At 37.7% G+C, this 14,118-nt stretch overlaps 1 protein-coding gene across 4 annotated transcripts in view; it reads right to left on the bottom strand.

Moving 5' to 3' along the window:
• Nucleotides 1–314: 314 nt before the first annotated feature.
• Nucleotides 315–14,118, bottom strand: part of slc26a2 (solute carrier family 26 member 2) — a 32,478-nt gene continuing 18,674 nt past the window's right edge. For all 4 annotated transcript variants that reach the window (XM_063053498.1, XM_063053501.1, XM_063053502.1 and 1 more), the window contains exons 2-3: nt 12,811–13,428; nt 315–6,236 (exon numbers count right to left, since the gene is read on the bottom strand). In XM_063053498.1, coding sequence (XP_062909568.1) covers nt 4,725–6,236; nt 12,811–13,416 — 2,118 coding nt within the window. In that variant the 5' untranslated portion in view covers nt 13,417–13,428 and the 3' untranslated portion in view covers nt 315–4,724. The remainder of the gene's footprint in view (nt 6,237–12,810; nt 13,429–14,118) is intronic.

Raw genomic sequence — 14,118 nt, 5'->3', positions numbered from 1 at the left:
CTTTGCTGTCAAGGGCAGTTACACTCGCTGTACCTCTGGCATTAAACTCTTTCAGCCATATTTGTATGGAGAATGAGCTCTCAGGACCCAAATGGGACACTGGTGAGTAAGCTAATGGCGACAAGGGGAATTCTGCAGATGCTGGAAATTCAAGCAACACACTTTATCAAAGTTACTGGTGAACGCAGCAGGCCAGGCAGCATCTCTATGAAGAGGTACAGTCGACGTTTCAGGCCGAGACCCTTCATCAGACCCTGACGAAGGGTCTCGGCCTGAAACGTCGACTATACCTCTTCCTAGAGATGCTGCCTGGCCTGCTGCGTTCACCAGCAACTTTGATAAAGTTAATGGTGAGTTGCCCTGTTCAGCAGCTCTGTTGACACCTTCCATTACTTTGTCAATGACTGAAAGCAGATTGATTGGGCAAACACAAAGGGCTTTCAGTAAGGAAAATGACCTTTTTGGGAATCATAAAGTTAATCTGTATAGGGAGCATGTGATATAGTTACAAATTTTAACAAACCCTGTATTAGAGTAAGCCCACTAGTTGGACACAAGCTTGCGCACTATATACAATTGTGTCAACATTATAGGAAAAATGTGACTGCACAGAGAGGGTGCACAAATGATTTATTCTACTCGGAAAGGTTCTCAGGCCAATCCCATTTTCTCTGGAATGTCAGACTAGGGAAAGCTGTTAAAGTGTATAAAATTATGAAGTGACCAAATAGAGTTTACCCTGCAGGCAGTTTAGAAACTTTGAGCTATAAATTTAATGCAATTGGTAGAAGCATTAATAAGTAAGACGATAAAAAACTTAACTTCACTCAGATAGTGATAAGGGTCAGGAAACTGCTGCCTAAATATAGGTGGTAAAGGCAGTATAATTCACCATATTTGAAAAGTCATTGGATGTGTACATGAAGCATCATGAACTACAGAGGGCTACAGATATAGCACTGAAAAGGATTAAGAGGGGTACCACACTCCCACCACCCACATATTGCTGCTGTTATGATAGGCCAAATGGCCTCTTCTGAAATATATAATTTGCTAACTTACAAAAAGGTGCAGCAGAATTTTATAAGTTTGAAACTGTAAGTTTTCATAAAGTACACCGGAGCTGTAACATGGAAAGTTGAAACCAGAATTTGTATCCTGGAGCTGAATGGTAAATTTGTTAAAATGGTTATAAACCTTTTTGTAATTGCACCAACCTGTTTGCCAATATAAAAATATCATGTTGCATAATTAAAATTTCATCATCACAATATATCGTCTTATGGTCTTACATAATTTCAATTGTTTAGATCTTCCCTTCAAAAGAAATAGTTACAATAGACCGATTAAGGCTGAAGAAGTAGTAACGTTTTCTGCTTTGCTTTAATTTGTGAAGTTTTCTTCTATAGTTAATACGTATGGATAGGCATTCTGAAAGTACCAACAAATACTTTCAATTTGTCAGTACTTTAAAATTTGGCATTTACTCTTAATTGCTTACATAAATTTTCATGTTTCTCTTTGTGCATTTACACATAAACAGAACAATTCCAAAGACACTTCCATTAAGTAATAATATTTTCAACTGTTGAAAATTTTATCAAAGTATATTTCATTACTGTACTCTTTAAATTCTCTTGGATAATGATCTTATTTTCATAATTGGCAGTACAACATAATTTTCAGCGGCTTCACAGTGGAGAGAGTGGAAAACATCAAGTTCCTTGGGGTGCAGATCTCGGACAATCTCACCTGGTCCAGGAACACCACTGGGATTGTGAAATGGGCCCAGCAGAGATTGCACTTTCTGAGGGAGCTTATACAAGCATCACTCCCCACTAACATCTTAACTACATTCTACAGAGGCGTGGTTGAGAGTGTGCTGACCTTTTGCATCACAACCTGGTACTCCAGCTGCAGTGCTGTCGACAAAAAAGCCTTGCAGAGGGTGGTTAGGGGAGCAGAGAAGGTTATTGGGATCTCCCTACCTTCTGTCCAAGACCTCTTTCAGAGTCGATGCCTCCAGAAGACATGGTACATCATTAAAGACCCCTCACACCCTCTTGATTAACTGTTTGTTCTTCTGCCATCAGGCAAATGTTACAGGAGCATCAAAACTAAAACCACAAGGCTACTAAACAGCTTCCTCCCACAGGCAGTCAGACTGCTAAATAGCTGCTCCACCTGATTCTGCTTTGGACACTTTTAACTTGCACTGGACACTTATAACTTGATTTTAACTGACATGTGGCTGTTGTGTTTTACTATTTATTGTTATATTTATTATTTAGTGTTGCGTTTGTTATGTTATGATTGCACTGCTCCTGGGAAATGCTGTCTCATTCTGCCCTGCAGAGCTGATGTATGGTTAGAATGACAATAAAGTTTTTTGAATCTTGAATCTTCTACTGTGTCCATGTACGTACATTCCAACAATTTGTGCACCTCCTTACAAAGTTTCTAGGAGTGTATGCCATCATGTTGAATCCACATAGATGAATTATCAGAACAATGAATCTAAATAAGTACTTTTGTTGTCATGCCTACTTTCAAGTCAAATATACTGCAATATTCATATTACTTTCCAATAAAACTTAAAATACACTTGTCAGTAGCTTCATATTCCTTCAGTATAAAACTACAATGCAAGCTGCATAGTGCAAAACCTTCTGCAGTTGAGAACTAAACTACAATTTACCATTGTTAGGTAGGTCTGTATATATTTTCTTTAAAATCAACAGAATACATTTTTAAAACACAAACCCAACGGACATGATAGGAAAACTAATGAAACAAAAATGTATTGGTTAGCTAGATTTGATTTATCCTGCTTTTTGTGAGACGTCTTACCTGGGCAAATATCCATATGGTCAGGATTCAAGATTCAAAAAACTTTATTGTCATTCTAACTGTACATCAGCTCTGCAGGGCAGAATGAGACAGTGTTTCTCAGGAGCAGACTGCCGGTTTTGCCACTGTACCAGGACACCTTAGTTAGAGGTATAGCTAATTCTGAAGCTGGATTGTTGTCATCTTAATAAAATCAACAAAGGAAATTACAGGAAATCCAAAAGTAAGAATGTAGTGATTAATCAGCAATTTTCTACACTATTGGTTGGTAATTTATAAGTCAGTCATTAGACCAATGTATCTAGATATTAGAAACTAAAATAATTGGACTGAGTAAACAGATATTTTTGATTTAAACTTGAGGGAAATATTGGTTTGTATTAAGGGAAAACACTTTCTAATGATAGATATAAATGAAGTTGTGCCACCATATTTAAATTTAAGTTTCCCTTGGAGAAAAAAAATACAACTTAATACTTTTGGCAAATACCACTACTATTGCAATAACCTGCCAGCATATCTTAGTGCAACTACTAGTAAATTGAAATGCCCTTGTGTGCAAGCGCGCGCGCACGCGCGCACACACACACGCACACACACACACACACACACAATCAAATTTACGAGCAAAACTTTGCCATCTATTTCCTGACTACTTCCTTGCTGGACTCTTCATTTAAAGCAATAGTGTATAGGACCATGGGGAATAATAAGCTCAGTTACTTAATTAAAACTACAGTTGCTTTATCAGTAGTTTGACAGCTTTGGTTGATTTTTAATTTGTAAATAACAATTGTTTTTTATAAACAAAAAAATAATTTTGAAGTCTGTAAAATGTCATTAGCTTCAGAGCTGTGTTGCCTATGAAAATACATCAGAAGCATTTCATGGATAGGACTACTTTACTAAATCATCATGCTGTCAGAGTAATTCAGGATCACATTAAGCAAGTTTGGGAGAGGGATGATTTACAAATAATATCTGGACCTTTTTGGGAATTAAGCAAGTTAGGTGGTCTAGTAGTTTATTTTTGTTATTTTCTGCATAACTCAGAAATAAACTTAGTTTTAAGTGGTTTGTCAGTCAGCTAAGCCAAGGTCCTTTCTATATGTTCAAAGGCATTTTCTAGCACATTTTTTGGGGTATCTTTTTTGTAAAATCCCCATCCCAAAGGTTTTACTTGAGCAAGACCCAGCTGCCAGAGAAAGTCTAAACATGAGAACAGCAATTGGCACTTAGTTACAAGTTGATAATTGTGGAAAAGCAAAAAGTAGGCTCAAGCTTACCATGCAGATTACCAGCAACGTAAGTGGCTCATTACTGGCAAATTTTGGTTAATTTTAGATTTACAATCCAGAATTTACTGATTTAATAAAACCCAAATATTATTAATCCAATTTTTCTATTCACAAATAAAAGACAGCATTTTAACAGGCAAAATACTAAATTAAGTTCTCTAGTTGTACCTGGTCAAAAAGACAGTTCAGTAAAATCTACTGAAGCATTTTTGATGAAACATCTTTTATAAAATCTACTCGAAACAATATCCTACAAAGAAAATATTTCTAAAAATACTAAACTTTTGATATTAAGTGTTTAAAAGTCACGAGTATCATTCATCAGCCGACAATAACACCCAAATTATGGTTAATTTGAACACAATCCCAGTAACATTGCTGATATATCTTCACAATTTTTAATTCCACTTTTAAAAAAGATATCCATGATTAAGAAAGTACAAATACTCATATAAAAACATTCTATGAATTTACAAAAACTTATCTGATAAAATACAGAATAGTTTCAGATTGTTTCTCAAGCCATTAATATTGTGCTGTTTTCTTATATTTTAATCAAAGGAACATAAGTAAATATTAACATAAAGTGTTTACCTCATGGTCACCATTTTTCTGGTGTACATTTGAAGCAAACTTGACAGCATCATGAATGCTGTAAAAAAACAACCCATTGATGTAACCTTTATCAAAACACTCCACATTGCAAAGACTATCAATGACAGAAGCATTACAGTTTGAGAGAAGAACCAAGATTCCAATCTCCTTGTAATCTTTAAAAACCTCCTTTATTGTAGCTATCCCTGCAGTATCCAAGAATTGAATAACTGAGCAATCAATGATAATAGTATGGATATCAAACTCCTGGTAGGACAGTCGCAGTGTAACCTCAGACCTAGCTGTCGGTTGTTGTTCCAATTCCTGATTGGTTTTCTTTACAGCTTTTTTCCTGGCTAATATTACCAACGTAGGATTAATTCCTGTCTGTTTATATAGGGACCTCTTGAAAAATTCCTTGTTTGCATAGTATAGTGGAGCTTCAAATCTAAAAATCTTGATACCTGGTAAATTTTGCAGATTCTTATACTTCCTCAAGTCTTCATATATTTCTGTCCCCTTCAAATTTCCAAGTACAATGGCTCTTGGCACCTGGGTTCGTGCAATTACACAAATCACAGAGAAACAAACCCCAAACAACAGACCCAACTCTGTGCTGATAAGGGCTGTCGCTAGCATTGTAACAAACCACACGATGGTATCTACCTTGCTCACCTTCCACATTTTAGGCAAGTCAATAAATTTTCTTAAAGCACCCCTTAGATTTACAATGATTATGACAGCCAAAACACATTTCTGAAGGGAGTAGAAAAGTGGAGCAATCACAAGTAGCACAAGGAGAAGTACCAGTGCAGTGATTACACTTGATAATTGTGTCTTGCAACCTGTGGACTCTTTAACAAGAGATTTTGCCAGGGCTGCACTTGACGTAAAGCAATGAAAGAAGGCAGGGATCACATTACAGGCACCAATAGCAAACATTTCTTGATTTGCTTTCACAGTGTATCCATGTTTCTTGGCAAACATTTCTGACAGAGTAACAGTGATTGCAAAGCCAATGATAGCAATTGGAATGGCATCGATAGCAACTCGAGGTACAAGACTCCAGTCTGGAGGGCTGGGAACCATGAATCCAGTGGGTATGTGTCCAGCAACAGTAGAATTAAACTTTGCATTCAATTGGCCATAATGCGAGATCAAGGTAGCAACAACTACTACCAGAAGTTCACCTGGAATTGGTGCTTTTAACTTTGATTTATAGCATTCGTTTATCTCCTTCATCGGCACCAAAACCAGAAGACACAATATGCTGGTTACAAGATCACAAATATTAGTCTCATGGATATTTTTAAAAATGGATACCCAAGTTTTCACAAGGCCACCAGGAGCATTGGCACGAGGAATACGGATCCCAAGGAGGTACTTAATTTGTGAGGTGATTATGGTGAATGAGGCTCCGGTGGCAAATCCACTAAGCAAGGAATCAGACAGATACACTGATATGAATCCGACTTGCAAGATGCCCATGGCCACCTGGAAATAGTTTAAAAAAAAACACAAAAGTCAGAGGTAGGGAAAAGTGTGGTCTCTTTCTTCTGCATGATTAATGTTTAAATCCTTTTAATGTGCAACATTGCATCTTCCAATTCTAATCTGAAATCTATCAATTTTTTACATTCAATATTTGGTCAAGTGCCAAAAGCAATACTTGCTTTTCAGATAAAGGGCAACAAAAATCAAAAAATGCAAATGAAGTGAAGAGAGAAAATACTGCTTAGCATGCAGTAAACATCCATATTTTTCAGAAAAGGACCTTTCACCAGTAATTAATGAAATCTGCTGCTTTTCCTGTTGTGACAAATGGATATTGCTTAGTGCTTAGTTTTTCCAAGAACATGAAAATCATTAGGTCATCTTCTAAACCTGCATCCGACCTGTATCTAAACCTGTAAACACCCATTATTTCCCATGCAGCATTCAATTCCATCCAGCATACTGATTCTTTTAATAACATAAAAGCAAAGCTTTTGGGTGATGGAAAAGTAAAAGAAGAATGCAGAAAATCAGCCAGCTCTTGTTGAGGAAGTAACAGATTTAATGTTTCAAGGCCAATGGCCTTTTAACTAAAAACAACTGGAAAGTGATGCACAATTTCAAGATGCAGTGAAAGTAGGGAGAGGGGGAGTAAACAAAAGTCTAAGGTAGGGGTGAAGACAGTTAAATTAAAAAAAAACAAAGTGGCAGATATCAATGCCAAAAAATTATCTGAAGTTACCAAACTGAAGAGAATGCTGGAAATCCAGAGTGAAAATGTAAATATGCTCATTATCTGATGGAGGATCCCAACTCAAAATGACAGTTTAAACGCAAACAACAGGAATTCTGCAGATGCTGGAAATTCAAGCAACACCCATCAAAGTTGCTGGTGAACGCAGCAGGCCAGGCAGCATCTGTAGGAAGAGGCGCAGTCGACGTTTCAGGCCGAGACCCTTCGTCAGGACTAACTGAAGGAAGAGTGAGTAAGGGATTTGAAAGTTGGAGGGGGAGGGGGAGATCCAAAATGATAGGAGAAGACAGGAGGGGGAGGGATAGAGCCAAGAGCTGGACAGGTGATATTATAATTTTAATTCCACATCCCATTCCCATTCTGACATGTCTATCCACGGCCTCCTCTACTGTAAAGATGAAGCCACACTCAGGTTGGAGGAACAACACCTTATATTCCGTCTGGGTAGCCTCCAACCTGATGGCATGAACATTGACTTCTCTAACTTCCGCTAGGCCCCACCTCCCCCTCGTACCCCACCTCCCCCTCGTACCCCATCTGTTATTCATTTTTATGCACACATTCTTTCTCTCACTCTCCTTTTTCTCCCTCTGTCCCTCTGAATATACCTCTTGCCCATCCTCTGGGTCCCCCCCCCGCCCCCGTCTTTCTTCCCGGACCTCCTGTCCCATGATCCTCTCGTATCCCCTTTTGCCTATCACCTGTCCAGCTCTTGGCTCTATCCCTCCCCCTCCTGTCTTCTCCTATCATTTTGGATCTCCCCCTCCCCCTCCAACTTTCAAATCCCTTATTCACTCTTCCTTCAGTTAGTCCTGACGAAGGGTCTCGGCCTGAAATGTCGACTGCACCTCTTCTTACAGATGCTGTCTGGCCTGCTGCGTTCACCAGCAACTTTGATGTGTGTTGCTCAAAATGACAGTAGCTCCTTTCCCCACCCAACTGATTTCATCACCTACTGTCTCTTCAGTCATCGTTATATGATTTTGTCCAGTAGGCTCATGTGTTGGAAGCAGAATTGCTGTCCCTTAATCTTAAATAGCCTTTGATGTAGTGGGTGAGGCCAAGTTCAACGAAGTTGGAATGGGAAAGGCTAAGCATTAACACGACAGGCCTCAAGAAGTTTTGAGGTACATATACAGATTGAGTGGAAGTGTGCTCCAAAGCAGCACCCCAAATAGTCTATCTGGTACAGAGGAATCCAAACAGTGGATGAGATACTAGTAAATCAGTTTTGGAGTGAAAGAGTTAAAGATCTTGGATGATGAAAAGAGGAACTAATGATTGTTGTTGCATGGGAAGCTGCCATAAATCAAATGATTATTCCTGAGGATAAAAGCTTGAACCATGTCCTGGAAGGTACTATCCCTTCACAATGCAGAAGGGAAAAGAGTTATGGAAAGTGGCAACATATTGAAGATGTGAATATTATTGAGGTCCAGCAAATGCAAAATATTTGAGGAAGAGGACTTTTCAAATCACTGCTCTATGCATTCATGCTATGCAGCTCCTTAACAAGACCGAATCAATAGAAAAATGGCCTTGGCAGTCTGTCAACAGCCAAATCGAAATTAAAGTCCAGTACATGCTGTTTGCAATTTATATTCCCTGTGATCGATAAACTATTGATCATATCTTTCAAATAATATTGTTCAAAATGTTATCAATTAACCGCTTCAAAATAACCTCTGGAAATTCCTTCAGGTACTTCAGGTGACAGTTGAGATGTGGTGTACAGGAAAATGCTAGCATTTATATTCCAATGTTCTTCTTGGAGTCCTACTGATTCATTAGACCCAGTTGTTTTAGATAAGAGTACCATCAATTCTCTTGTGTAAATGAGGTCTCCGTTACATAGTAGTAGATATGGATCCTCCAAAGTATATCCCACACTTAGATTACATACTTTGTCTGCAACCAAGCTCAAGGTAATCAGCCTCACTACTCTTCAATCTTCCCCCACTACTAGATTGGCCTAGACCATAACCCTTTTCCACCCACAGGAACTCATAACGCACTAATTTTCTCCCCATTGCCTGCATCCCTAATCACTGAAAGTCTCGAATAGAAACACTAACCTCCTAACAAATCTCAGTTTATTGTTTGCCTACCCATCCTGGTCTAAATTGGGCCTCCACTAATCCCTTCCCACCAACAGCCTTTATCTCCATCTCAGTCACCCCGCTCATCCCAGGTAAAGTCTATGAGCATCTGTTTTCTCTACACCACCTACCATCCTGATTTCAGTCGAGGATGACATTGGCAGTGAAGTTCAAAACACATTAGGATACAACTGAATTTATGGCAAAATAGATGGTTTCCTGTAATTGATGGATCTAGCACCAACTAAGAGAGGCACAAGTTTGGATTCAAAATATTTAGGAGAGAGACCTTTCTATAAAATATTTTTAAAATGTTCTCTAATTGGTGTATATTACCAAAAGTTAGCAAATATCACATTTTAGTAAAATTGAGAGGCCAATTTTTATATAATGATTTTCATTGATAAGCAAATGTTACTGGATGAGATCTTCATTCTCCCTCTTTGACTGCTAAAGAACCTCATTTCCTTTACCTGGATCAGGCAAATTTTAGTTTTCATTTTCATAGTGATATCAGACTTAAAATAAATGTTTCCATTGTCAGATTCCAGAATTCTCAATCAGGAGTTGTCAATCTAGGGGTATGACAAACTGCCATGTAGGTGGTTGCTGGTCATTGAGGACCTGGTGTGCTGAAGGGCCTGTTTCCATGCTGTATGTCTCTATATATCATTGTGTGGAATCTGAGATTGTGGTACCAAGGCCCATGGTCATTTTTCACTGCCATGCTCCATTTAACCCCATTCTCCCCTACCCAGCTAAAAACCATATTAAAGCACTACTGCCATATCTTGCCCATTTTATACTTAACATACACAAAAACCTTTTAATAAAAAATGAAAGAGGATTAAAAAATTGTTGATTTAAAATTTCAAAGAATAATTTCACAGACTGATCTATACGATATTGAATGCCATGCAATGGAATTTGGCATTGAGCCAGGTAAAGCAATGAACCGTTTGTAATTGCCCTCATGACATAACTGTGCTCAGTGTTGTAAAACGGTTTATCTGCTGACTCACATTAGGTAACTTCCTAGAAAATAGGGCATAAATGTATATCATAACCTCTAGCTTTAACCTCTTGTAGCATCTTCATCAGAACATTAAAATTAAATGGGCTGAGTATTTTACTCTTAGACTTTTTTCTGAATACAGATCTTTTAAAATTAGCAAATACAATCCAAAATCATTAAACAAGTGCAAAAAGTACACCAGCATAAAGCAATGCAAGCAAATGCCTAATTGCTTAAAAATAATTAAGGTATGGGTGACAGAGAGGATGTGCATCTTCTGAGCCATCTCTTGCATAAAATGGCTTGGTATTTGGTCTCATTAAAGTAATGCACCACCTCAGGTAGTCTTAATTATTCATGAAAGATGAATTAACTACACAAAGGTTCCACGTAATTTCTTATTTGTTTGGGATTCAGGGACTGGAGAGAAAAAAAAAGTAAGTTAAATGTGTAGGATTGTTTCTTATTAACTTGAACAGACAAAGGGGAGCCAGAATAGATCTGCTATGCACAGTCAAACAGATCATCCTGGGGCACAATTAGTCGGATCGTTCTGCCTCAAGGCTCCACGTGAAGACCAGTTGCGGATCATACTCTTGCTGAGATTCTCAGCATTATATTGCAAAACTGCACCTTTGATCTTGTGGCAGGAGAGATTCACACAAGTTTCAAGACTCATTGACTTTAATGGTGTTTATTGGGTCACTGGTTAGGAGGCAAAGGTAAGATTACTTACTTTTAAACTACTTTGCTTTACAAGCATTAGTGGACATTTTTAAGTCATATAAAAGGGAAAATTTCTTTACTGCCTTAACTCTTACTCCAATTTTAATAGTTTACCCTTGTAACTTTATTAAACTGACAAATCTTGTGTAAGGATTTATTTATGCAAACGGAATCCGTACCAACATCCAGATTCCACTGCAGTGCAATGTTCTAGGTCCACAAGAAACTATTTTCCTTTTCCTACCTTTTATGGGTATTGTTGTGGGGAAATAATAAGTGGTGATCCCAGACACGATGCAAGGCCGACAAGCCAGCCTACAGTTGCATACCTAAAGGGCTCTGCACCTCCATATTCTCCAAGATCTACTTGAATCCTCAGTTGAAACATTCTAATACAAGTGTCAGAATTTCACCCAACTTAAGGTCCAGAGAAATGTTAACCTAAGGCACCAACAAATAATGTATGCAAAGTGTTTTCCATACTTCTGCTGCTATTATGATTTCTCATATATAAAATAATATGATTTGTCTAATCAATATGTAGCATAAAACATCCTGTAACTACTGTATTAACCCTGTTAAGTGTATCTCTAATTTTTCATTTAATCTGCCACTACACTTTGTGAGGCTGTAGTCAATATCCATGAAGGTTTCATGCCCTTTGCTCTATTTAATTGAAATAATTCTAACCCAAACTAGTTCAATTCCCAATTTTCTGAGCTATGATCTTTGTTCCTGTTCTGCCTTTATCATTAAGACTATGAGGCTTTTCCTTTATCTTTTCAAAAGACTAATTATCCTAGAATATTTAAATCCCTACTTTGGTCTCCTTGCAACCACATGTCTGCAATGTTTATAAGCTTGTACTCTTTTGCTGACACACTCAGTGACCACTTTATTAAGTACACCTGCTCGTTAATGCAAATATCTAATCAGTCAATTATATGACAGCAACTCAGTGCATCAAAGCATGCAGACATGATGAAGAGGTCCAGTTGTTCAGACCAAACATCGGAATGGGGAAGAAATGTGACTTAGACCGTGGAATGATTGTTGGTGCCAGATGGGCTGGTTTGAGCAACTCAGAAACTGGTGATCTGGGATTTTCACACAAAACATTCTCTGGAGCAGGGGTTCCGATCTTTTTTTATGCAATGGAGTCTTACCATTAACCGAGGGGTCTGTGGACCCCAGGTTGGGAACCTTTGCTCTAGAGTTTACAGGTAATGATGCAGAAAAAAAAATCCAGTGAGTGGCAGTTCTGTGGGCAAAAGTGCCTTGTTAATGAGAGCAGACAAAAAAGAACGGCCAAACTGGTTCAATCTGACAGGGAGGTGGCAGTAACTCAAATAACCATGTGTTACAAGAGTGATGTGCAAAGGAGCATCTCTGAATGGACAAAACATCAAACCTTGAAGTGGATGGGCTACAGCAGCAGAAGATCACACCAGATTCCACTCCTGTACCTAACAAAGTCACCACTTGAGTGTATTTGTGTCATTAATTCACCTAACTGATGGCAAAATTCAGATAAAATTATTTTCATTGTGTCTTTTCACATATATTCCCTGTTCATATCACCAGTTGGAAGTTAATTCATATTTTGTGTTCTGTTCCTTCCTGACCATCACTGGCCATCATTATCCGTTTTGCTACTGCCTGATATTATCTTGTCCTGCCCAGATGTTTGGAAGTTTTCTTATGATGAGCGCCCTCTCTATCCACTATTTATTTGTAAGCCTTACCTATACTCCTGTAGTAAGGAATTAATTAACATATTTGGGGCAATAAACAAATTGCTAGAGGAATGCAGCAGGTCAGGCAGCATTTGTGGGAGAAAGGAAAACGCAATGTTGTTTTGGGACAAAATATACATTTTTGTCTAACTTCCTGGTTGTGTCAGAGCAACTTCAAGTTCAGAACTGTATTTTCGTATCATTTATTTAATGTTCATAAAAGGTAACCTAATTATCAGCTTACCTGGTACACGCCAGCCATGAAGGTCAAAGTTGAGCCAATACGAATGGCAAAACAACTTCTGTCACATATATTCACTGAATGGTTGAATAGATCGGTGCTATTAGAGTCACTGAAGAGGTCATAACCAGCAATCTGCAGCTCCCGTTCCACTACCTGGCCAATCATTAAGCACAGCACACCAAAAATACCAACTGAGATGTGCCTTGATGTTCCCATCAGAAAGTAAATGATGCAGGCAAAGAACGAGGTATAAAGCCCATATACTGGTTCCTGCCCAGCAAGCAATGAATAGGCTATTGACTGAGGAACCAGCAGGATACCTACAATCAGCCCAGACATGATATCGCCCAGAATCCATTTCTTCCATTTATATTTTGGAAGCCATCTTACTACAGGAAATAAGTCAAAAAAGAAGTCTTTTGTTTTTGCTGGGGTGCAAGAGAAATACTTCTTCAGCCTTTTTGCTGCAAACTTCTTCACATCTAATGGTTCCTTTTCTTGCTCTTCTAAAACAATGGGAGAATATTTATTGTTCTTCATGTCACATGAAGTCAAATTATTGAACACGACCATACATTCACCATTATTAGAGTCTGCTGAAGTCATCTTGCAAGATGCCTAAATAAAAGAAAAAGATGTTTAGATCTTGACATACTGCATGACAGTTTCTCAAAATGTTTAAAAATTCTGAACAATCAAAATGGTATGATAAGCAATACTGTAACTTAACATCTTGAAGACTTGAATTAACTCCATCCTGAAGGTTCTTCCTTAGATCTTTTTCAAGGCAGCATTTTTCTATGGTAATAATTTTTTTACCTTTGTTTATTCCCAAAGCCAAAAGAAAACATTTCAAACAGATGCTCAATTGTGATACAGAGCACGCTTACATCTTGTGAAAGAATCTTTTCCTGTTCTTTATTTGAAAAATATACTTCAAAAGGTATCAAAAACAGTAACTTGGATATTTTTTAAAGTAATTTGAATTAATAATTTCAGAATAGTCGGCAAAGATATACTTTTCCTCATGAAGATTTTGAGAATATTAAATCATTTATCATAAAAGTAAAACAGTTAAGCTACATAAATGATTGAATATAAATAGTTTAGTGTTTTCTAATAAGAGTAACATTCACTCGAACATTACAAATTATTCCATATACAATAGAGTATAATATAGAACAGTGTTACATCATTTAACATTACTGGGGTTATCAAAAATATACATCTCTTTACCTTTAACAAAGGTGCATTCGGTGCAAAGTATATAACCATTTATCTAAAATTTATGACAATTCCTCAGTCATT

The sequence above is a fragment of the Mobula hypostoma genome, chromosome 7 (genome assembly GCF_963921235.1).
Source record: "Mobula hypostoma chromosome 7, sMobHyp1.1, whole genome shotgun sequence".
Lineage (NCBI taxonomy): Eukaryota > Metazoa > Chordata > Chondrichthyes > Myliobatiformes > Myliobatidae > Mobula > Mobula hypostoma.
The sequence above is the reverse complement of the archived record's forward strand: the minus strand, read 5'-3'. Positions and strand labels throughout refer to the sequence as shown.